Genomic DNA, 26,727 nt, shown 5'->3' on the forward strand with positions numbered 1-26,727 from the left:
CTGACATGCAGTCGAGAGGTTGCAGCGCCTCCTCTCTTGGGAATCTCCTGTTCGGCCACCGGAAATCCATCATTTACCGTGAGGTTTGATCTGAAACAACAAGACATGCCTTGTTCTTTTTTCCTGTTGAGTTCACCTGAGTGCCAAAGGCCTCATTGATTTCACGCGGGTCGATTTCGGCCGCAGTCCGCCGTGAGGGAGAATGGATTTTTCTAGTAGACCCTTTTAGCAAAGATCGAAAAAGGCAGCCACAAGAAAAAAAAAATGGTCGCGTGTCTAGAGTCCTCCAACACGACACACTTTTAATTACTTTTCATAAATCTGACTGCAAAGGCATCCTCCTTTTCTCCCGAGGAAAGCAGGAAATCTCTCAAACAATCTGCAAACTGATGCTGCTAGCCCCTCTCTCTCACACACACACACACACACACACACACACACACACACACACACACACACACACACACACACACACACACACACACACACACACACACACACACACACACACACACACACACACACACACACACACACACACACACACACAACCTGGTATTGTTCCGTACAGCTGCCTGTGGTGTTCATCTACAGCACAGTTCAGACGTGGACACGTGTTTGCAATTCCACAGTGAGATGCAAATGTCCAATTGATATTCATTGCACTCTCCAGCACAGAAGCAAGGGCATGTCTGATCACAAATAAAACAGGGCAGTGTGCAACTCATCTGAAGAGTGGGGGACAAGGTCAGCGGGGCACTTCATATTCTGATTGTCTGAGTCATTTAGCAAAAAAGAGGAGAAAGGACTGGGTTACATTTTTGTGCCCATTATAATTTATATTTGGGTGCACAGGTAGTCTGTTTTCTGGCTGACAGGAGAACAACACACTTTCAGGATGAGTGTGTGTGTGTGTGTGTGTGTGTGTGTGTGTGTGTGTGTGTGTGTGTGTGTGTTGTGTGTGTGTGTGTGTGTGTGTGTGTGTGTGTGTGTGTGTGTGTGTGTGTGTGTGTGTGTGTGTGTGTGTGTGTGTGCGTGTGTGTGTGTGTGTGAGATTATCACTACCCATTAGTCTGGAGCTCATGTTGAAGCTCTTACTGATTTGACACAACATGCTGTCGATACAAATATGTAACTGGTGATTTAAATGTTACAGATTATTACAGGTGATGCAGGTTTTTGCACATGAAAGGTACAAGTCCCTAATGTCTACAGAAACACGAAAGGAAAGAAATATCACATTTATTATTTTGGTAATTTATTGTTTTTGTATTTATTTGTATGGTTTTAAAGAATGTAAGTTTTGTTCTGTTACCACCAGAGACCTAGGACATTTATTTGCACAAGCATACGCGTGCATTCAATCCAAATCATGAATTAAAACATATTCATTAAACAATATAATTAAATAAAGATTCATTATTATATTTGTTGGGGGGGGGGGGGTTCAACAGCATACAGTTATTCTATCAGAGCATGTAAAATAGGAAGAGTAACAATGTAAATACTGCTTAATAAAGATGAATTAACCCTTGTGTGGTGTTCGGGTGAAATTGACCCGATTTCCATTTTCAATGAATAAAAAAATATAAGGATATTTTTCGTTCAACCTGAAACTCAATGGCCGGGGCTTATTTATTGTGAAGGACATGTGGAATTGTTTTTATTTGTTTCCACTTATGAAAAAATGCCCACCTGCATAAGAGGTTCGGGACCTTCGCGCGCTATCAAGCAGTGAGCGCGCGACGTCCTGTTCAGATGACGTCAAACCCAACGGGATGCCATCAATACACACAGAATCACACGACACACCTACGCCATGACTACATTCAGGCAGACTGTAGAACACAACCTCTCTGGACCATTCAGATACTTATTGAAAACAAGCTACACCACATCCTGACATGCCTCTATAACACACCCAAACAGCAGAATCGGGCCCCTTTACTAACATATCAGATATCGCTAGTAATGGATGCAGTGTCCGGTGTTCCTGGTATCTCCTGTTGTTTCCTGTTCTGAAAATAGTCTCCAGGGTTCATCACATGGTGTCACAGCAAATTCCTGGACTGTAGAGAACTAGAAATCAAGACTGTGATGATAAAAAAAGTGATTTGAATCATCACAAAATAAGAGACTCGATGCATTTCGATGCTGTTTTGATTCCTTTATCTCTGCATGCTCAGAGAATGCTAATGTGCCTTAATGAAACCTGCATGTTAAACAGCAGGTTAGTAAGCGGCTTTTTTAATTAAAGTTCATTTAAAAAGCACATATCTAATAAATGGACAAACACCTGACAAGTTGCTCTTCACATTTATTTACAATCTTACAAAGGGCTGATATGTGTTTGTGTGACTGTGGTGTTGAGAGGACACTCAGTGTGACCGGTGCACTTCATCATAGGACCCTGTCCCCTGCAGCTGCAGAGTGAGGGGGGGCTTCACCAGAGGAGACCAGAGGACCACCGCGGCCCTGAACTCTCCGTCATCACTGCAACACACAACGTGCACACAGCTGAAACCTGGCCATGTTTTGAATACCTCTCTCTGGACACATTATAGGTCTTTGGTTTGTTACCTGGGAGTGAAACTGATCTGGAGACAGAGGCTGCAGCCTCGCGCTGTCCCCCCTCGCACCTGCACGCCGGAGGAGGGACTAAACAGAGACATAACCTCAGTGTAACAGTGTAGTGCAGAACTACAATGATCTACCAGCAAAATGGTCAAAAGATATTCTGCTCAGAGCCTCGGAGCTAATGATGGATGAGAGTGAGTGGAATGCATTAGAGGAACACGGTGAAGTGGGACAGGAAGACATTTCTGAAGATGAGGATAATGTGGAGGTAAACTCAGAATTTGACAGCAAATTGGAAGATGAACTTGACTCAGAGCCAGCTGCTGGAAGACCCCACAGCCAGCTGTGAGGTCTGTGGACCCTCAAAGGACTCAAAGACACAGACTACATGCAGCAACTGCAACAAGTACATATGTGCTATACACAGGAAGAAGTTCTGTACATCATGTGTTTCCTAAAGGGACTTGCCCATTGACTCACATGATGTTCTGCAGCGTCACTTCATCAATATAGTTTTCGGATATACTGTATTTTATGAATAGTGACTGTTAATTGTTTTTATTTGCTTTGTGTTTATATCTGTTCTATGTAATTTATATGGATGTTTCATTCTCTCTACTTCATAGTCAAATACTTTTGGATGTGGTTCTTGTGTTCCAATTGCTGATAAATTGCTTTATTTCCTTCAGGGCTTTGATTATTATGTGACAGATTAAAAATATTAAACATTAATGAACATTTTTTTCATTTACATTTGTCCTAGAAAAGCATGAGCAAAATGTAAACCTAGTTTTTATTACAGTGTATTTTTTTTTAACATAAATTACATTTGTATCACAAAAAACGATGGACACTTCCATTGTTACATTTGATCCAGCAAAGAGTATTTTCAAAAACGAATCATATATTTCATTTATATTGTTGGGGAATGAGTTAAAGACAATATATATAAGGAATTGTGCATGTTGAATTTAGTTCGGTATTTTTTTTAAACCCTGAAATATGTCCCGGGTCAATTTCATTTTGACCCGAACATTACCAAAGGGTGCAAAATGTGAACATAACACAAGGGTTAAGTTGGTCTTTGAGTATCCTAAATGTGTTGCTCTATATTTTTTTACACGAGTTATTATTAGCAGAATTTAATGTAAAAAGTTAAAACAGTCCTCTGCGGCAGCTGTTGTACTTGCAGCATGCCTCCACAGGGGGGCGGTGTTTCCTCGCTTTATGTCCCTGCCATGGAAACGCGGCACCGCCAGCGTCACCACTTCCTGGAGCTCACGTTGCTGCTGCTCACGTCAGAGGCGCAGCTCGAGGGCAGAAACTCGGCTCCTCTGTGTGTAGTGTTTAGTGTTTGTGCAGAAGAGCAGCGAGGAGCAGGCTGTAAAAAAACTTTCCTCTGAACACACAGCAGACATTTCTGTAAACACTCTCTGGATAATGCACGAAGAAGAGGAGAACCTTCTGCCTGAACACAGCTTCACATTGTAGTCCTCCAGCAGTTTCCGGATATCAGCCCACCACTGTTTTTGGGGAAGATTTGCTCTGCATCTGTTGGGATTTTTTGTTTTTTTCCATCTCTTCCTCTCGTTTATCGGTGATAACTTTACACTTAATTCACCTTTAACCCTGCTGCAGCCACACCATGGAGACTGAGTGATAACAAGGTAAGAGTCCAGTCGAGAGTATCTGTTCTTGTGTTGTTACATCACTGCTTTTACACTGTTATTTCCTGTTTACAGCAAGTGAAAAGCCAGTACAGTGAAATACAGTTACAACTAGTATTTGCAACTATTAAATAATATAGTAATGGGTGGCCGTGCACAAAAATATAATAACAAACTACAGGAAAGGGAACATCTATTAAAACAACAAATATGGACTTCTTGCAAGAGACTGACCAAAACCAGGATTTCATTGCAAATATTTCTTTGAATTTGAAAGTGCAGATCCATTAAAAGTTCCTTTCTTTTTATTAAATTCAGATTGTTGCCAGAATTCACTTTTGCATTTGATTATGAGTGGTTATATATATATATATATATATATATATATATATATATATAAATATATATATATATATATATATATATAAATATATATATATATATATATATATATATAAATACTGTTATTTTGTGGAGGTGTGAGTCATTTCTGGAAAGTCATTGTCACCCTAGCCTCATTTATTTTCTCTGCTGTGATTCACAGTAGTCAGTTTCCTTGAAAGGAGAATTTCTCACCTCTTATCCTTAAAAAGTTCCTCCCATGTTTAATGTTTTCCTCACCCAACTGTCCTCCATTTCCATCCATGCATTCTCAAAAAGTCATGAGGAGCTTCATCCAGAGCTCTCTGTACATTCAGACCTCCGAGACAACCCGGCAAATTAGATTGGAACGAGGCCATCATGCGTTCCTCAAATCACGGATGAGTTTATCAGCACTTTGGGATCAGAAGTAGCCTTAAGTCAAACTGTGTCAACTGGGAGACGCCCACAGATACGGTTGGTGTGCCTCAAGCAAAACAATCCATCTGGGCAGATAACGGGATCCCACAGAAACATGGCAGCCGAAGACAGAAGCCATGGGTATAGCTAATTGTCTTTTGATGGGAGTAAGGAGGACGAGTGTTTTGCTTGAGGTCAACCTGGTGCAGGGTCGGTGGTTTAGGAGTGTGTTGTGTCCCATCTATTACCTCTCAGGATAGTTTCTTTCATGACCGACCTCACGCCGTCTCCTTCACTGAAGAGTGTGAAATCATGCTATCAAACGCTGACCTCACAGAAGCCAAGCCGCCCACTGCCCAGAGGCTGGAGGTGAAAGGTGGCCGTGACTCATGTAAGGAGGCCTATTATCTCCCTCTTGAAGGCCTGTTTTGGACGTTGCCTGGTTACTCTAGTAAGCAAAACAAGTCTGTCATTGAGTGCCGTACGTTTTCAACAAGTATGATGTATCTGTTGCCAGACGACTGACAGAAAACCTGCTTTGCAAAGTTCAAGAAAAGAGTTTGTAACAGAAAAAAGCCATTGGACTTATCAGGATATCTTGGTCTCTAACGCTTTTCATTTTGTCGTTTCCCACCTGAACTGTCTATTGTAAGTCCCATAACTTTAATACTTAATTGCTGGAGATTACTTTTGTTGCCATAACTCTATCAACTTAAATCCATAATGACAAAGCACAAAGACTAGACGATTTCTGACACTCTTGTCTCTTAGCCTGATGTTAAATCAGCCAATAAAACACCAAATGGAACAGAAAGGCTGGATCAAAAGCTTAAGTATCATGCTAAGGAGGAAAGGATTTGTGTCAAATACAAAACAATGTAAGGCACAGACATCAGCACAAGCAGTTCAAACGTGACAACATATGCTCACATTAGAAAAAGTCAAGAGCAGACAGGAAAAGTATGCATCCTGATGGCAGGTCTGGAAGGAAAGAGTATGCGAAGGAACGGTAATCCTTGTTTCCTTGAATCCTCAATGCCCATATGTGTCAGAATACATGTAAGAAAGCATTGTGTGGAGTAATGGAAGATGCTTGCTTCCATGAGGACTAAACTTGGCAAGAAAAGTCCTTCAGTATATGTAAGAAAAAACCAAGACAATTCCTTTCTAAGAGATCTTCATGGTCCATCTCTTCAGAGCTCCGTCAATCAGAGCTGTGTGAAAGCCACCCTTCAGTAAAACACTACAGAAAGACTTTGCCATTTGGCGCAGATGAGTCTGAGCACGAGAGGACAATGAGTGTCTCTTCTGACAAGACAAGAAATTGAGTTCTGATTGCTAAGCGCCGTATCTGGCACCATCTCTATCCCTGCGGTGAAGCAACGGAAGATTCAGCACCATGTGGCAGAGACTGCGAGACAAGAAGACAGAAAGAAAAATGAGCCGGGGCCAATACAGATATATATCTTGGAGGAAAAGTATCTGCAGTGTGTACACGACCTCAGCAATGATTCACAAAGCAAAATCAGAGCTCTGAGCTTCAGGACAGAACCCAGATAAAAACCGTTTAGAAAAGTGTGTAAATCGACCTCAAGAAGTGTAAGAGCTCGAGCTCAGGACGATTGACACTGTGCAAACACAGGTGTGCAGAGCTGGCTGCGCCGCGGCACACCCCGGATGACGCAAAGCAGAAACTGCTGACCGTGCTGCTTCCGCCAGGGGATGAAGAGTCTTGTTACACGTTGTATTCTTAACTTTACAAAAGCAGGTGATTTCATACACAGGGATATTTGTTTTCAAGGCTGATAGAAGACAATCACCACTCTTATCACCTTCGAGATTAGGCCTGGAAAAGCCGAACGTGAAGGCGTCTGCTGACTGCTTCCCAAAGTCAGTCTGGGTCGCCGCTCTTTATCGGGAAGGCCCAGCCTCTCCAGAAAGCGAGAGGAAGTGGTCCTGATTGAGCTTTGTCTGCCTTAAGGAGCAGAGTCTGCCGGATAGACACAACACCGCCAGATTGCAACCATTCAATAACACTGAGGACAACTTTATCTTGTGTAAAACACCTCTCCTTTAACTTGAAGGTATCATGTAGTGAATGCATAAAGAAGTGAGAGTCTTTTGTTACATTAACTCGTGACAATGCTCACTCAGCCGCTTCAAATCAAACGCCCAGAACTCAGCTCATGGATAAAGCTTTGGTTGCAAAGCCGAAATACTTCCCTGCTCTCTTCCTGAACCACAGCTGTTTGACATTGTGTCTCGTGAAGTGGGTTTAAGTCTGTGCGCTGCCTCTGCATGGCTGCGTCTGGGTGGAGAAACACAATGACTGAATGTGCGTGTCACCGCAAAATGGAAAAGACAGTTTACGTTACAGATTGTGCTTAGAGAGGATATGGTTTTTCCAGAGGGTGGATCCACGCTGCGGACGGCGGGAGACACACTCCTTCACGTGGCTATTTTTAGCCGGTGTTGTGCGGTTAATGATAACGGCAGACAGATCTACTTATCTCCGAGCTAATAGAGCCATCACTTTCACAGAGGAGGCTCCTCTCTCTGATTGCTACCAGAGGATTGAGTTAACATCCATTTCCCTCATTACGCCTCTGCATTCTCCTAGGACCAAGTTGTCTCCTTGGGATTTCATTTCTTCGCAAATGAAGTGATGAAAGCAGCGCTCAAACTTATGATTGATGAATCATTTAAACATCCTTCACTGTGTTCAGATAGGATGATAGAAATGGCACTTTATCTCCGTTGAGTAGAATGTATTTCAAATGTAGTCGATTTAAAAAAAAAAAAGCAGTTTTATTGCGTAGTCGTTAGGCTCTGGGAAATTGCGTTGCTATTTTTGATTAATAGAGGGCCGAGGCTATATACAGGACGGTCCTGTACACAGCTCTCTGAAATGGCTATATACAGGACCGTCCTGCAGCTAACGTCAAATGACTATATACAGACCGGGCTATTATAGCATGCTTAAGCAAGTTTCGCGGTGGTAATGTAGGGATAGGATTCACAGATAAATATTCTCACGACAACATTATTTTCGATGAGTTTCCCCTTAATATAAAATTGTGGCAATTAAATCTCTTTCCATGCCAATTGCTTAGCTTTTTATGCTGATTTCAGTCTTTTTTTTGGCTTCTCTTTTTATGTTTCAATCATTTTCTACTTTATATTTTCCAATGCACAATGTACTTGTAAAGGATATCACTGCATACTTTAAAGACTACTCGGTTTTATTAAAACTGAAGGTTTTTTTTAAAGAATACGCCGACATTTCGTTGACGTGTAGTGATTTTGCATTGAAAGCAACACAAATCATTTATCGGCTACGCCGGCATTTTTATTTTAGAAATCGGAGAAACCGTCTTTTGAATTGTATGTAGTATGCTGTACATTTTTGTCATTTATCCTGCTGTAAACGTTAATTGTACACCAATTATATCCATATTTCTGTAGACTACATAAAAAGCCATTTCAGGGCTTCTGTGCAGGACCGTCCTGTATATAGCCACTCCCTTAATGGAGTGCTTACAATGGCCTACTTTAGGAAGGTTCGCATGGTTTTCGACATTATCTGCACTAATACTGGTTTTAGTGAACTGCTAATGTTGTCATGCTTGTAAGGAAAATACATATTTCTACAGTCTGGCTTGTGGTGGCAGTCACACCCATAGGTGGAATTCGCTTATTGACACACCTGAGTTAGCTTGGTGACTGTGTTCCTGGTGAGTGCAGCTGACTGAGGCTGGTGGGAATATTGTTAGGAATGTGATCATAAACCTGGTTTTGACATGAAAAGTCGGGAGTTATTCGGATACATCACCTGGGAAACGTGAATGTCTGATATTTCTCTGAAAAGCGGAATACTTTGAGCTGCTGGTGGCATTCGATGCAAGTATGAGGATCATGAATGGAGTAGCATAATCTTCTGGGGACCATGAATGAATGTGGAAAATTCCATGGCAATTAGTTGAGATATTTCAGTGTTGTACCAGGTTTGTAAATGTGAAGAATTGCTGTTTTTATTCGTGTATTAAGATTACATACTAGATGTCTGTGTTTTTAAAGATATCACTTTGGGAGATTATAATCCTTTTCTTTCATTATTTTCTTCTGAGATTTAAGGTTTGGTTGCAGCTCCAAATGAAACCTGATAAAAATAATGGCATTAAATCAAAAGGGGAATTCTTTTATTTGAGGTAAATCTGGATCGTCTTGTGTCGTTGTAGGAAGGAGACGTTGATCCGTGTGTCCCATTAGAAACACTTGAATATCTTCTCAGCCATAACTCCTGAAAGACAAAGCCAGGGGGGCCGAGGCGATGATAAATGAGGCCCCACACGGAGTGTCTTTAAGTTTGTCCCTGCTTGGAAAACCCTCTTCTTACTCAACGCGCAGAGCGACGACGACACGCTGCATTGTGTTGTCCCCAGAACCCTCCATTATTCGGCCGTCTGACTCATGTGTGTTGGCGAACGTTCAGGACGGGATACATCGTTTAAACAGCAACAGACCATTTTTCTAATTATTAAACCAATAAATGCACATCACTTTCGACTTCTCATCAAAGCTGCAAAAGATGCTTTTGGTTTTTGGAAATGTTGACGTTTTCCAGGCGGGCATTCGCTTTCAATAGCTTTCATATGATCGACTGAAAGTGGTTTCATAATGCATGATCCCAGTGAACATTTTGCATTACATTTAGTCAGATGGATGTCATTATTTTGAGTTAAGGAAGTTCAGACTATTAAATTGCATTAAAACTAGATTATCTACAATATTTTAACATATATGAATGTAGGTTTTGGATTACCTGTGATTTATTACACTACATAAACAAGTTTCCTCATTGTCATACCATAAATCAAACGACGAGATATTTAACCTTTCTGTTGTCCTCAGGTCAAACTTGACCCGTTTCCAATAGTTTTTTTTTGTTGGAATAAGAGGCTTTTTTATCGAATTGCCAGGAAGATACCATGGATGGTTCCGTACTAGGTTATTTTCAAGTTAATATTTACTACCTATATTGAGTTATGGGTGTATTATTCCATTTTGAAGCGTCGGCGGTCTTCCGGGGTCCATTTTGTGAAATCATCAACATTTCTGCCCTTTCTTGGAAATGAATTAGACTGAAGGAAGTTGTGTTAAAAGGTGTATTAGAGATGTGGGGGATGATGTATACTATATGATAGGGCTGCTCGATTATGGCAACAATCATAATCTGGATTATTTGGGTCAATAAATGTAAATGCGATTATTCATTGACTTTGAAAACATCCATTTATTGGAGAAAAAAAAAGTGAACAGTTTGTTTTTAACAGTTGATTACCCTGAACTTTAAGTATAACTCAACCGAAGAACAAAAATAAAAGTAATAATAATAATAAAAAAATAATTTATTTCGATTACGTTGTTTTCGTAATCGTTGCAAGCCATAATCGTGATTAAAATACGATTAATTGAGCAGCCCTACTATATGATTGATAAAGAGTCCAACCAGGCGGACAAAAGTTGCACAGTTGACGGAAAGACATTGCCTAGAGTTAGATGAGAGCATTGGTACCGCTCTCATCTGTTTGGTAAACATTAAGCTAGACCTTTTTAAACGGGTTAGCTTAGCATAAAGGGTGGAAAGTAGGAAGTAGCTAGCCTCCTCTCCGCCTGATCTGTGCTTAACTTCATCGATTGTCCGTTCTGTCGTGTGTCATGGCTGATTCAGACGTGCTGTGTTCGAGAATAGAAAAACCCTCAGAGCTGACAGCCATGTTGCAAAGTTTAGAAGTCGACCTCTCACTCTGTGATTTCTTTTCTACTCCACGAGAGTGAGGTCATTCTCACTGCTCAGGCCTCATGCAGCTGAGAGCGGACCTCAGGCTAAATGAGGAGGGGGTTTCCCTCGGAGACCTGCGGAAACATCACGCTGTTTCCTCGGGTTCAACACGGTGATGTAACAGAGCTGAAAGAGGATAAGTGCGCATGCATACGTGCTGGCCAGCGAGATCTTGGCTGTTGTTCCTCTTCAGTCACTCCAGTGAAAATAAAAATGCAGCTTGTGGTTGAGGAGCACGGCTCTGCTTTGTCTGGCTCTCATAATTCCCCACAACCCTCGTCTGAAATCCCATCCTCTGCTTTTTAATCAACTTCAGCACCGTCCTCCTCACGCTGACAAAAGAGAGGCGTCTGCCAGTGAAACTCGTGATGTTTGACAGTGTCGCAGCATTCAAGCAGCATTTCAAGCACTTTTCTGGAGGGTTGTCTCACGATGAGGCCGAGAGACGGAGCTGTGGGAGCGGCTGCAGAGCGAGGAGAGCGAGTGGCGATTAGCATTTGATCTTCAAGTGGAGCCGCCTGCCAAGAAGCGTTGGGAGAGTTGGGCTGGCGATCTGTGGGCTCCACGCTGAGCCGAGGGGCCACAGATGGGCCATCTGGTGACTCACTGGCACAGGACAGGGCTTTTCTGTTCGCCGTGTGGATGTGTGTGTGTGTGTGTGTGTGTGTGTGTGTGTGTGTGTGTGTGTGTGTGTGTGTGTGTGTGTGTGAGCATCAGCGAGAGACTGGACCACATGGTGTGAGGAGACCACCTGTCTTGTGGTTCCTCTTCTCTTTCATGTGTGGTCAGCAGCGCCATACTCTGATGCCACAATATCTTACTCTCTTTAGGGCTTAAAGGGGCCCTATTGTGCAGAGCAGACTGGGCTCTGTTTTCAGACAGAGGGTGAAAAGAGGTGCCGCAGCACAGGCATGAGAAAAATAAAGAGCTTTTTGAACATTAAAGCATGGAGACACTACATACTGATATACACCTGAACATCAGCAGGAGAGGACTCTTTAAAGTAGAGACATTACATACTGATGTACACCTGAACATCAGCAGGAGAGGACTCTTTAAAGTAGAGACACTACATACTGATATACACCTGAACATCAGCAGGAGAGGACTCTTTAAAGTAGAGACACCACATACTGATATACACCTGAACATCAGCAGGAGAGGACTCTTTAAAGTAGAGACACCACATACTGATATACACCTGAACATCAGCAGGAGAGGACTCTTTAAAGTAGAGACACTACATACTGATATACACCTGAACATCAGCAGGAGAGGACTCTTTAAAGTAGAGACACTACATACTGATGTACACCTGAACATCAGCAGGAGAGGACTCTTTAAAGTAGAGACACTACATACTGATATACACCTGAACATCAGCAGGAGAGGACTCTTTAAAGTAGAGACACTACATACTGATGTACACCTGAACATCAGCATAGTAAGGCCCCTTTAATATAAGTTTGTCTACTGTTAATGCTCAGTTAGCAGCGTTACTCTTATTTTTGTTTGTAATACCACTCACAAACAGGACACCACAAACCACCCTGTGACTCGACCCCCCAGGCTGTAACTCGTTGAATGGCCTTGTTTATCGCTTTTATGAAAAGTTCTCTGGGAGACACATAGATAAAGTGTGTGTGTGTGTGTGTGTGTGTGTGTGTGTGTGTGTGTGTGTGTGTGTGTGTGTGTGTGTGTGTGTGTGTGTGTGTGTGTGTGTGTGTGTGTGTGTGTGTGTGTGTGTGTGTGTGTGTGTGTGTGTGTGTGTGTGTGTGTGTGGCAACATGGACACTGGAGATGGCAAAACAAAAGCAAATGATGTGTTGAGAAATATCTAGGGGGGTGTTTATGTTATTTATCTCTCTGGAGGCTCTTGAGTGTTTTTCCAAATATTCGAGGGTTGGGATTGATCGTCAGACTCCCACAAAATAAATCTGCTGTACAAGTTTATTTACACGCTCCTTTTTTCAGGCTGTTTTGCATTTTTCTGTTCATTAAGTCCCCCTGCAGCCTAAAGGCTCAGTATATTATCTCCCTGCACTTTGATTGGAAATCTGCAGTTACTCATGTGATGGCATGTTTGGTTTACTGCAAATATTAATCAGTAACAAAAATGCCACAACGGCAGAAGTGAAACATTTTAGTCAAACTGCAGTGCTGCTAAATGTTGAACTTAGAAAGCGTTGTGTTTAAATCAGGCAGTGACCGGTTTCCTCGTTCTGCATTCAGCCAGAGAAGGAGCTATGATCTCACTGATGTCGGTCCAATTGTACTTCTTCTTTCATTAATAATAATAATATATTATATTTTATTTATATAGCGCTTTTCACACCTCAAAGACGCCTTACAGTGTGAGGGAGGGTAGACGAACAACGACAGGCAAACAAATAAATATAGTAAACTAAAATCAACAACAACAAAAAAAAGGTTGATTGAGAGGGGGGGGTTTATGGGTTGACTGGTAGCTTATAAATGCTAATATATCAGCTGTAGCAATTTAAATTAAATAATATATTGTATTTTATTTATATAGCGCTTTCCACACCTCAAAGACGCCTTACAGTGTGAGGGAGGGTAGACGAACAACGACAGGCAAACAAATAAATATAGTAAAATAAAATCAAAGAGAGAGAAAGTTGATTGAGAGGGGGGGGTTTATGGGTTGACTGGTAGCTTATAAATGCTAATATATCAGCTGTAGCAATTTAAATTAAATAATATATTGTATTTTATTTATATAGCGCTTTTCACACCTCAAAGACGCCTTACAGTGTGAGGGAGGGTAGACGAACAACGACAGGCAAACAAATAAATATAGTAAAATAAAATCAAAGAGAGAGAAAGTTGATTGAGAGGGGGGGGTTTATGGGTTGACTGGTAGCTTATAAATGCTAATATATCAGCTGTAGCAATTTAAATTAAATAATATATTGTATTTTATTTATATAGTGCTTTTCACACCTCAAAGACGCCTTACAGTGTGAGGGAGGGTAGACGAACAACGACAGGCAAACAAATAAATATAGTAAAATAAAATCAAAGAGAGAAAAAGTTGATTGAGAGGGGGGGGGGTTTATGGGTTGACTGGTAGCTTATAAATGCTAATATATCAGCTGTAGCAATAAAGTGCATTTAATTCACAACATTCACTGTTTTACTCAAAACATCCAATAGATTACATATAATTGTTATTAAACAGGTAATTCAGGACAAATCAGATACAACACAAAGTATGTAAAGTTGCTAATAGCTAAATATTTCTTCCACATATTTAGTTTGGACTCTAACACAGTCTCCCTTAATATGTTCGATTTGCTTTGCGTAAGACCCTGTAACCTGCAGCTTCCCATTGGTCAGCTCAACAAGTTTAAATATCACAAAACTGGACTGTATGTAGTTCCTGTTCCCCTTTTTTCCTGAGCTTGCCTTCAAAGGAAATCAACAAATGCTTCCCACCAGTGTGTGTGCGAAAGCAAATCCAGAAGTAGCCTTTCACTGGATGCAAAGACATAATTCTACTGTCTATTTTCTGTCTACATTATGGGATGTGACAGCCTCTCTTTTGCCCTTGCACTGCCTGTGCTCGTGGTTTTTTACCTGAGGCAGGAGGTTAGGCAAACACCCACCAAAGCTCCTCCGTCCTCAAACACTGAGGAGTTCCTGTTCTCAGAATCACTAGAAAGAGACATCGGGGCATTCGCAGGATTTCAGATGGAAAGATTATCCGATGAATGTCTTGGCTGTCGTGTTGTTATTTGTCTGCCAGGAGCTTCCTAAAGAGGAAAGGAGGCCGTCCTGGTTAAATAAAGATTAAAGAAATAACAGAAGCGGTGACACTGATATCGGAAAAAAGCGCTTTGTGTTGCAACTACCACCTGCGTCCTGTTTTGTCATTGTTTTTGTGCAATCACAGAAATAATGTGTGAAGGAAAGTGGCACAGTTCTTGTTGGATGTTAAATCTGTGTTGTTTTTTTGTTTTGCCCACAGCATGATATCTTCGCCTGCATTGAGAAGTTGAGCTCTGTGCTCGAGTTCAACAGGCCACTTCCTGATGATGACAGTAAACATGGGTGAGTTGTATTCGAAAGCAGGTTGTGGTGGGCACAGTACATACATTCAGAAAAGCACACGTTATTACACACACACACACACACACACACACACACACACACACACACACACACACACACACACACACACACACACACACACACACACACACACACACCCACCCCTCTCACATCCTCTGGCAGGATCAGTACGGAAAACATGGCAAATGTGTAAAGAGTGCGGGGAGGCTGTTAACGGTTCCAGATGGTCCCGTTTAGCACACGGTTATTTTGGTCTTTTAACAATGTTGTTTTCCTGATTTTTGTTCTTTATTCACAATTGGATGCTTGACTTTGTACGTTCCAGGTGCACACATATATCCTTCCCATGCAAACCAGTGTTTAACACATATTTATATTCACACCTACCAAGCCTAGGAACACATGCACTCCTGCATTGCATCGCATACTGCTGCTGGTTTATAAAGCACTGACTGGTTTAGGCCCAAAATACATTTCTGACCTGCTAAATGATGAACCATCCAGATCTCTCAGGTCTTCAGGGACTGGTCAGCTTTCTGTCCCCAGAGTCAGAACTAAACATGGAGAAGCAGTGTTCAGTTATTATGCTCCAGATATCTGGAACAGACTCCCAGAAACCTGCAGGTCCGCTGCAACTCTGACTACTTTTAAATCCAGGCTGAAGACTTTTCTTTTTGTCGCTGCTTTTAATTGAACTATTCATATCTTAAACTGCACTTTAACTTTTATCCATATTTATATGTATTTTTTCTTTTAATGTTTATTTTATTAGCTTTTCTTTTTTAATGCTTAATGTCTTTCATTTTTTGTAAAGCACTTTGAATTGCCTTGTGTTGAAAAGTGCTATATAAATAAACTTGCCTTGCATCCATGGAAAACCTATATACTGTGTTCCTCAGCCCAACAAAATCAAACAATAGATGTTCCTGTATTGTATGTGCGTGCACACTGTAGGCCTGCAAGAGCTCCCCTCACTTCTGCAAACAAAGACACCTTAAACACATTTTTGTGATACTTACCATTTAAAATGTAAATAATGCACTATGTCTCATAACTTAAGAGGACTGTTTATATCCTGGCTCTTCATTTTTGACTCTGTGTTTCCACAGATGACGGTCTCCAAAATGGACCGGGACCGCACAGGAACTCACAAGGTAAACCTTAATTGTCTGAGATGAAAAAACAACAATTACAGAAATTGTTTGATATTTTACAAACTGAGGTTATTCTCTTTCTTGCTGAAAGTTAACTGGGGGGGATTGTTGTAGCTTCTGACATGTATTTTTGAACTCCAGAAAAAGCCATGCTAGCTGTTTCCTCTTCCTTAGTCTTTTTGCTAAGCTAAGCTAACTTTCTTCTGGTTTTGACTCGGATGAAAAAATTGCAATTGCAGAAATAGTTTGACATTTTAAAAACAGTTATTCTCATTCTTGCTGAAAGTTAAATGAGACTATTGTTAGAAAGCTACTCTAATGGCTGTGCGTTAATGCGCTAGCTTAGCTTAGCATAAACATAGCAGCAGGTCCAAAGTAAAAATACACTAATTAATAGCGGCTAAGATAGCTAGCTTTGACAGTTTTCCCCTCACTTTAATAACTTGTTTACTGAATGAAAGTATGTTTAAAAATACCAGGGAAGAGTTTGCAGCCCAGAGAACTGAACAAAGAAGCTCAGGAGACCATGTGTATGACTAGCATATGCACATTTTGCTAGCATGTTAGCAGTCATAGCTACTCTACGTCATACTATAGATTTAATTTGTTAGCGCTTTTACAGGTGCTCAAAGACGCAAGTCTGTAATACTACTCATTTCGTTTTTTAGTACAGGTAGATAAACATTGCTGGTGTGACCTTGTCTGTTGATGAGCTTCTAAGTTATTGTCACGGGTGTCTTTGAACTACGGGAAAAGCCAGGTTAGCTGTTTCCTCTTCCCTCCACTATTTTTGCTAAGCTAAGCTAATTTCCCCCACGTTGTGACTCCATTCACTAACATTTAAGTGGTGTGTAAAAAAATGCCAGTGTGCATATTTGTGAAGAGATTTGAAGGAGCTCATTACATTTCCATTACAGTGAAGCTGAGGCATACAAGGGCAAAGGGAAGAACATGTCACAGCCTTTAGATGTTGAATGAAAGCGTTTGCAGACATTCTCCAATGACTTTCGGTAGAGACCTTGTACAAACATTAACTGCGCAACTATTGTCACAGACCTCCCCGCATTACATCAGGCATTATTGTTAGTGAAAGATTAACTTCAAGGATTTAAGCGTTACACCCATTAGGTGGTAAATTAAGTGTGTCGCAGTTTCGATAAAGAGCAAGGCGTGTAGAGGAGAATGTCGTGTGTGTGTGTGTGTGTGTGTGCGTGCGCGTGCGTGCGTGGGTGTGTGCGTCAGAGCTCGGCCTCTGCTGCAGAGTGAGGACACGTTTGGCTCCAGCTGCAAATCCTGCTGGATGCCTTTGCCATGATGTGTCTTTCGGCTTCAGGAAATCCCCTCAATGTCTTCACATTCAGGCAGCTTGACACACGCACACGCACACGCCTTGCTTGCCCTTACACACACTGTGTTAGCTTGCAAGTTGCACCACTAGCCTCTTAAAGTCAGGGTTAATATTTAACACACTTGTCGGTTGTTGCTGCATCTTAAACTCCAAAGTCTTTTAGCTGTTCTGGTCTCAATCTATTGGCATAAATGATGCAAAACATGTGTATACGTTTTGCAGAAGCCCCGTGAGATCCAAATCCGACAACTGCTTTTACGTAAATAATCTTGGACTGGAGCTCTAACTTCATTTTGCCCTCTGCCACTTTCTTAGCTTAAAGAAGGGAAAAAACAGAAAGATGCAGAGTGGTGATGCAACGCTCAGCAATCAGCCTCTATTGTGTAATGCGGCTCGCTCTGCTCAGCTTCCTGGAATTCCCCCCTGTTCTTATGCTAATCACATTTCAACCAAGAAACAAGAAGCACAGGAAATGAACACAAGGTATCCCGACTTATCTGCATACCAGAAAAATCTCTCCGCAGTTATGGGGTTGGTGGTGGTGGTGGTGGTGGTGTGTGTGTGTGTGTGTGTGTGTGTGTGTGTGTGTGTGTGTGTGTGTGTGTGTGTCTGTTCTCCACTGTGTCGGTGGTCAGCCTTGGCTGGCCTCGGCCTGGCAGTGGTCTCGCACCAGGCCTCGGTGATGTAATACATTTAATTATAGCCCGACGTTACTGCCGGCTCTGAACGCCACCACGCAATTCTCACACTCCTACCCACTGTCCCCCCTCTGCTATTCTCCGTAGGTCACAGCACAGGCCTCACACACAGACACACACACACACACACACACACACACACGCACACACACGCGCGCGCAGGCCTGTGTTGTTTGTTTTGTATCCTTGACTTCCAGACTTCAGGGTAGTCTGGAGCCTGTGGAGAAAGCTCTGAATAAACTCACCAGAGAGAATAAGATGCAACGATAATGAGAAAAATATGAAGATTTCCTCGACCCCAAGATGTCAAATCGCCCTAAATATGATTATTTTTAGGATTGCATTTGAGTGTTTTCTTCTCTTAAGTAGTGCTAAAGTGTAAACATGAATTCCCTAATCAATGGAACATCAATTACAAACAACTAAATAAGTAAAAGTAAGTAAACAAATTAATGTTAGGCTTGTCACAGACACAAAAAGGAGTAAAAGATGTCACCCTGGGCAATATGTTATTACATTTTGAAAATCATGAATTCTAGCTCAGCTGTCAAGAGAAGTGCAATTTATACAAAAAAATATGAATAAACTGCACGCTGTTCTTGTTTTCCACTACAATAGCTGCATTTTGATTATTTTTCAGTCTGGTTACTAAGCGGCCATGTTCCCTCGTGTCCATCTCTGGCTGATTCAATCACAAACCCATTCATTTTCTTGTGTGGAATAACGCGGTTAGCCCTGCTCCGCATGCAGAGCAGAGATGATGACTCAGTTCCTTCCTGTCGGCAGAGGACAGACCGTCTAGCAGTTAGTCATCCGGCGCCACTGACAGCTTATATTTGAACTGAAGCGTCCCTGTTTCAGTCCCTTCAGGTCGAGTCCCTCTGGAGCTTTGTGCGGTTGTGTCCTGTGGAGGAAAGCAGTTGTATTGTTTACACGAGCAGGTGTTAGTTTCACTCTTTTGTCAGATGTGTTAAACCACCATGCAGGAAGGAAGACTCACCTGTCTGTCCCACACGCACCTGTCTGTCCCACACGCACCTGTCTGTCCCACACGCACCTGTCTGTCCCACACGCACCTGTCTGTCCCACACGCACCTGTCTGTCCCACACGCACCTGTCTGTCCCACACTCACCTGTCTGTCCCACACGCGCTCACAGCACGCCTCTGCATTAGATAAGGTTTCTGATTAGACTTTATTCCTACTCATTAAGTGCTGCTTTGGCGCTTTAACATAATATCATCCTGGAATACCACACTCTCGTTCTCTTTCCATGTTTGCACTGAGATCCTGTGGGTGTAACATTTACGTATCACTCGGCCGTATTTAGCGTCCCTGAATGAGGGAGTGTGCCGTTGTTCCTCACTTTACTCTCGCTGCTATATTGGGATCGTCGAACATGACGTCCACCTCAATCCAGATGTTCCTCCAGAGCTCTCTGATTGGGTCAGAGGTGAACGAAAGACGTCATAGGCAAGGCAATTTATTTGTATACAGTGCAGTGATGCAATTCAAAGTGCTTTACAGGATCAAACAGATAAAATACATTGAGTGAGAAGAAATACAAAAACACACAAAACAATTAAAAGAAAGAAAACCATGTTTAACAGTTCGAACATTTCAATTTAAAAAGCCATGTTAAAAAGAAATGTTTTTAGACCTGAGAGGCAGTAGAAGTTAAAAGCTAGTTTTGATGAGTTTTTTTCTCGGAGAAACGTCCAAGAAACGCTGAAATTAAAGTGATAAAATGCGTGTGCAGTACTTTAGTAGATGTACTACTTAGTTACTATTATTCCTCATACGCCTTATTTGGTCTGGGAATACTGTATTAGCATATTGTAGGAAGCCAAGTTTACACAGATGTGACATCACTAAGAAAAAAAAGCTATTTTAGGCCTTTTTTCCAGAGCTCGCTGAAAGGTATTCTGGAAAATAATGGGTTTTCCGAGCCGAGGTAAAAATAACTTGGCCGGTTTTGTGGGAAAATGTGAAATGACTTCAGAACATTTACCTAGAATTCCACCCGTTGAATGCACACCTGTTTATATCTGGATTTGAGATCCACTCACTAAACTGATTCTGCCCTTATTAAACAAACATCATTAGGAAATGTTCAAGTACATATATATACATATATACATAATATATATATATATATATACATATACATATTTCAGTGATTATCTTTGAGCAGAAATAGCAGCCTCAGTCTATATGGATTTGACTTCAATCAATCAATCAATGTTTATTTATATAGCCCAATATCACAAATGTTACATTTGTCTCAGTGGACTTCACAGTTTGTACAGAATATCAGTATGACAATACGACACCCTCTGTCCTCAGACCCTCTGTCCTTAGACCCTCTGTCCTTAGACCCTCTGTCCTTAGACCCTCACATCGTACAAGGAAACACACAGAGAAAACCCAGTTTAAAGGGAACATGGGAGAAAGCTCAGGGAGAGCAGCAGAGGAGGGATCCCTCTCCCAGGATGGACAGACGTGCAGTAGATGCCGTGTGTGAATTGAAAAGATAATACATTTGCAACATATAGACCAAATGTTTGGAAATGCATGTGTCTGTAATGAGAAGATGAATCCACGAGGATGTCAGCTACAATCCTGTGGGAGCCATCAGGGAAGCAGCAAGACGAGACCCAAGGCAGGACCGCAGAGACAGGTTCAGCCACGACTCGAAGTCCAGGACTCAGATCAGGACTCAGGTTCAGCCAGGACTTGAAGTCCAGGACTCAGATCAGGACTCAGGACCAGCCAGGACTCCGGATCCCGGCGTAGATAGACTCCAAAAAGAAATGTGGGGAAGCTGGGTTATTCGGAACATGAGAGCACACAGGTACAGACGGAGAGACTTGAATCGGAGGGTCGCTCGATTGGACCGAGTAATAGAATATACCAGGACAAAGTACTGGTATAGCCGGTGCCAGTTCACGGCTCCTTGTACTCGGATGGCTTAAATGCAGAAACTGAATTGTGTGTGGGGGGCTGTGTCGATGTGTGACACTCAAAGAGGCTTTCAGTTGAATTGTCTGTCCAGTCCGTTTTTAACAGCGACAGCAGGACATTTAAAGACATCACCTCAGACTTTGAGACACTATATTGACATTTATGACTATTCTCTGACATGGTTTTCTGACATGGACAGGTATGACAATTAATCTAGAGATAATCAGCAGAATCAAAATAACCGTTGGTGTGTTAGGATCAAATGGCATCTCGAACTCCATCTGCTCTCCTATCACGCTCTCTGTGTGAATGACAGTCCCCAGTGGTCTCTCTCTCTCTCTCACACACACACACACACACACACACACACACACACACACACACACACACACACACACACACACACACACACACACACACACACACACACACACACACACACACACACACACACACACACACACACACACACACACACACACACACACACACACACACACACACACGGATCCCCTTTACTTTAAACCTTTTCTGCTGTTTGCTTTGCGGGGCACACACCTGTCCTGATTTTCAAGCCGTGTGTGTGTGTGTGTGTGTGTGTGTGTGTGTGTGTGTGTGTGTGTGTGTGTGTGTGTGTGTGTGTGTGTGTGTGTGTGTTTTTAATGAAAGTACCCGGGGCTCATTTGAGAGGCAGGCGGGAGCGAAGGTCAATGACCTCTTCTTTATATTGTAATCACCGGGCTCAGATAATTGCTTCCATTAAAGTCTCTTGATATGGTAATGTATGACATGCTCATCTGCATGATTGCCCCCTTCAGATATGAGTGTGTGTGTGTGTGTGTGCGCGTGTGTGCGCGCGTGTGTGTGTGTGTGTGAAGTGGGAGATGAAGAAGAATGCTGAGCGTGGTCTCTTGGTTTGCTAAATGAATCTTTAAGGGTTTTAAATTAATGAACGCTACCCCTCCCCTCTGATGTTGGAATTTAAAACACTTGACTTGCTTAGCTTCCGATATCCCATGAAATACGCCCTCCAACCTGCAGCCATTTAAAATCGGAATTACTCAGCGTTTGACAAAAAATATATATTGTTCTCTACAGGATTTCGTATTTGAACTCAAGACTTTTGCTTCCTGGAATCACAACGAGGCATGGGTGTGCTTAGTAACCGAGCTCCGGGCCACACATTCAAGGCTGCATCTCCCCCTGAGACACACACACGCACACACACACACACACACACACACACACACACACACGTTGCATTATTAAACACCTTCCCAGCTTTTGTATGCAGAGTGCAGAGTTTGAGAGCCACCGGCGTGGTGAGTCTCAGAGTTGCTCACACCCGAAGAGCGATACAGGTCTGAGAGGACATTCAGGCGGTGTGCCGAGAAAACACAGCTTTTATAGGTATTTGATTTTCTACCACAGACAACCTACTCGAGTGTGTGAGGGCACTGTAGCTAAAACATGATAACTACTACAGTATTTATTCTGAACCAGCCACGTTCCCAGGGATGTCTCTTCAGAGTTCAGATGCTTCTGATTAGAAGGTGATCCTTGGCAACGTCGTAGCAACAACCGGACTGCTTTAAACAATGGAAACTCCGCAGATGGCATCAGAACAGGAAGTAGAAGATGCCTCAGGTGTTGCCTCAGTGTCTGTCCTGAGCCAACACAAGCAATGATCCAACACACACACACACACACACACACACACACACACACACACACACACACACACACACACACACACACACACACACACACACACACACACACACACCCACCCATCATCGCCCATGCATTACTCTCGAAATGTGCAGGAATGCCCACATGGGTTCCTTATGTCCCGGGGGAAAGTGACTTTATATATCTCGAGGTCAGGTTGAGTTGAGTTCTGATGCTTATCTCGTGTGCTTTAGATGACGAGGAGGCGCTGAACTCCATAATGAAGGACCTGGCAGCCCTGGGCCGCTGCTACACCCAGCACAACAGCCACAAGCCCAAAGTCAGAACATTGCTCTACAAACAGGTACGAGTATTTAAAGTGACACGACATTTCTTAACTTTCCTGATGTCCTTGGGTCAGATTTGACTTGTTTCTAATTGTTTAAATGGATAAGAGGGTTCCTTCATGTGTATGGCACAAAATAAACAAGGATGCTTCCAATACGCCAAAAAATGAATGGTCAGTACTATAGAATCAGAAATCTTTTAAATTATTTTTCCTGCATTTTTTTTTATTACACTTGGACATATACCAAATGTATGCTTTTATCCTAAACATATTCAACATTGTTGTCTTTTTAAACAAAAAAACAAGGTTTAATTCTGTGTAAATTGAAATCCAACTCCGGCCACCACGAGGATGAAATGGAGTGTGTGAAACGTGTCTTTCCTTCGTGAGAAAAGCAGCAGGTGACGGAGAATTTCTTCTGCTAAAAAGTAGAATAATGTCAAACAGGAACCGGAACCTGCAACAGGAACCAGTCATTTAAGAAAGACGTTGTGTAAATGCACATCTACGGCAATTTCTGAAGCACGAATTTGCTTTATTTGGGGAAAAGAAACTGCAATAACATGGATGTTAAGTGAATGTAAAGTGGATTACGTCGCTTTAATAGCTATAGATTCTCTGCTGTAAATCTACGGAAACAGATGTCAACCCAGTCCGATCACAGCTGCTGCTCATCATGTAAACTATAATTTTTTTACAGCCATCGTCTAAACCTACAGAGGGGGTGAGTGTAGGTTTCCGAGTTAAAGCTGTCCCACATTCTGCTTTATTACACTTTATTAACCCGCCACACCGCACGCTCAGCCGAGCCTTAAACCTTTACCACCGCTCTGGGATCTCACACAGAAACGTTTTTTTAACAGCTGCCAAAGTCAGGTGAAGGTTGGGCTGCAGTTTTAGGAGAAGATAAAAAGCTTATTTCCGGTTGAATTTAAGCTCATTTCCAAGAAGATTATGCGACTGCTGCGTTCATAAGAAGTGTTTTTACAGTCTACTGTGAACGATGCCCGACAGGCGCTAACGTAACTTTGCAAATTTCACTTTGTGACAAATAAAGACGGTTTCATCCGTTCTAATTTCTCCTAATGTACGTGTGTTGGGCCGTTATAACTTGTCAGCCATCGTATCCAATCCATTTGATTTCTATAGCACATTTCAAAGAGTTGAACAAAGTGCTGTACATCAACAACTGTATAAATACATAAACAACAGACGGGACACAAACAAATGTAAAACACGAGACAATGAAACCAGATCAGAAGCCAGACTGAGAAACTCTCCGACACGACGTAAAAACAATGCAAGACATAAACCCAAATGTGAAAGCACAAGCGTCACCTGGTCTGTAGAAGCCAGGGGAAAGAAGTGGGTTTTTAAACGAGATTTAAAAGTTGGAGCAAGTCTGACCCGGAGGGGCAATTCCTTCCATGCTTTTGGAGCTGCAACAGCAAAGGCTCCGTCTCCTCGCTGACAGACTACCAGAAGGAGTCTGTCAGCCGCCCTCAGTGACCGTGTGGGCGTGGTTTTAAAAGATCTGCCAGGTACCCTAACCCCAACAGTGACATTTTAAATTGTATTCTAAAACTGACTGGTAGCCAATGTAACGAGGCGAGTGCAGGCGGGGTCTTAAAAAGTGTTAAACGGCATTTTCCAAGGTGTTCCATTTTGTAGCTTGTTTCTAATAAGTATCTGAATGGTCCAGAGAGGTTGTGTTCCACAGTCTGCCTGAATGTAGTCACGGCGTAGGCGTGTCGTGTGATTCTGTGTCGTTTATTGATGGCATCCCGTTGGGTTTGACGTCATCTGAACAGGACGTCGCGCGCTCACTGCTTGATAGCGCGCGAAGGCCCGTTTACGCCGGTTGCTAAGCAACATCGTTATGGGGAAATGCAAGTCTGCGTTCAAATGGTTGGAAGATAAGGAGGAAGCACAATCAATACTAGTTAATGTGAGGTGAAGTGTGTCGCCAAGGTAACCGGTTAAAACTCAAAGTGGCGATGAGGTGTTAAAATGTATGGGGAGGGTCTTGAAAGGTCTTGAAAGGCACCTGACTTCAGGCGTCCTGCAGAGACCCTGAGTATGTAGCTGCAGATGCACACAAACAAAGCCAATTACGTATCTCTAAAGGATCTTTTAATAATCTGAACATACATTTGCAAAGTCATCCCTCACACGGCCTGCCTCTTTCCAGGATTTTGTTGATGTGAATGACTTTCTGAAGTTGTGTATCCGTGCGTTTCTTCGCTGTGTGGAATGATAATCGGTAAGTCCTCTTCAGATGTTTACGATGAGCCGTAAACAAACGGAGAAGAGAAGCAGAGACAAGTTTCCGCTTAGCGTTCGGGGTAAACCCCTACTTTGTTTTTCAACCCGTCGCCGTTCATCCCCATGACCTCATGCCGACTTCAGGCTCCTCCACATTCCTGCTCCCTGAAGCCATTCTGAAAACAGTTTGGTTTGGAAGATAATGCCGTCTTTGTATTGCAGAACAAAATGCAGCCATGTGTCGTTACAATGTCGCTTACAATCCTCTCCTCTGCCCAAACCCCACGTTCTAACTCTCCACCTCCCTCTGTTGTCATCCCCCTCTCAACAGGATTTAAGAGTCAAGCTGGAGCACGAGAGGGAGAAACGGTATGTATTGTTTTTCTACTCCTCTGTCCAAAGCCCTGCCTCCTTCTGTTACGCTTCGCCGCGCCTGGGGTTGTGGCGTCTCGTGGAAATCACCGCGACGCGCCAGGGTAGCATCAAAAGAGAGGGGAAGAACTCCTGCTTTGGACATGTTAGCCGTGTGTTGCTCAGGCCGCTTGGCGAGGGGAAAGAAAAGGCAGACACTGTGTGAAGTCCTCCAGGCAAGCTAACACCACTTCCTCTATCACACCGCCAGAGGAAAACAGGGTCACCGTCTGGAGACTTCTCCTCCTTTTATTCTACCCGCCTCACATTTTGTTTACTTCATTGAAAGCTAAGGCGCCCAGTGTACATACTTACGAAGAGGCTACCATGTAAGGATGCTGTGTGCAGGTCTGCTCTTCGGCGATATGTCCACAGACACACTTTATCCTGGCTCCAAAGCAACTCTTTAAGGGGGGGGGGGCCAACACAGAGTGAACTGTTACAGGGAAACACATCAGAGACTGGCCAGACGTGCTTTGGTGCAGCGAGGCTGTGATTATTAAAACCACAGGCTCTCAGGAGCGAGGAAGACGAGGGACGCGGCTTCACATCAAGCCTTCGCCGCCATAATTGGCTGCTGCTGCGAGTTGTTCGTGTTCCTGTCTCTCCGTGCGCTTCTGCCTCGCAGCTCGCCCTGGAAGACCTCTTTCATTAACTCTCATTTAAATGCATTCCTTATTAAATGTACATTTCTCTCATCGCGTCCTACCTAGCTCTGACCTCCTTCGTTTACCGTAAGGGCTGTTTGGGAAGTCGGTAGGATATCCTGAGTTTGTTACCTCGCTTCTTTAAGCTGCTCTAATCAATATGTTCATCCTACCAATGGATCAGATAGTTGTGTCCTTATGAAAGGGCTGCTGGCGGCGAGACATCTGGAAACACGAACAGCGTCTTCAGTTCCTGGTGT

At 42.7% G+C, this 26,727-nt stretch overlaps 1 protein-coding gene across 1 annotated transcript in view; it reads left to right on the forward strand.

The window, feature by feature from the left end:
• Window positions 1–3,879: 3,879 nt before the first annotated feature.
• Window positions 3,880–26,727, forward strand: part of map3k22 (mitogen-activated protein kinase kinase kinase 22) — a 42,682-nt gene continuing 19,834 nt past the window's right edge. Inside the window, exons 1-5 of the mRNA XM_034108385.2 lie at window positions 3,880–4,244; window positions 14,858–14,940; window positions 16,071–16,115; window positions 23,050–23,159; window positions 25,741–25,778. Coding sequence (XP_033964276.1) covers window positions 14,922–14,940; window positions 16,071–16,115; window positions 23,050–23,159; window positions 25,741–25,778 — 212 coding nt within the window. The 5' untranslated portion in view covers window positions 3,880–4,244; window positions 14,858–14,921. The remainder of the gene's footprint in view (window positions 4,245–14,857; window positions 14,941–16,070; window positions 16,116–23,049; window positions 23,160–25,740; window positions 25,779–26,727) is intronic.

Source organism: Pseudochaenichthys georgianus, chromosome 20 (genome assembly GCF_902827115.2).
Source record: "Pseudochaenichthys georgianus chromosome 20, fPseGeo1.2, whole genome shotgun sequence".
Taxonomy (NCBI): domain Eukaryota; kingdom Metazoa; phylum Chordata; class Actinopteri; order Perciformes; family Channichthyidae; genus Pseudochaenichthys; species Pseudochaenichthys georgianus.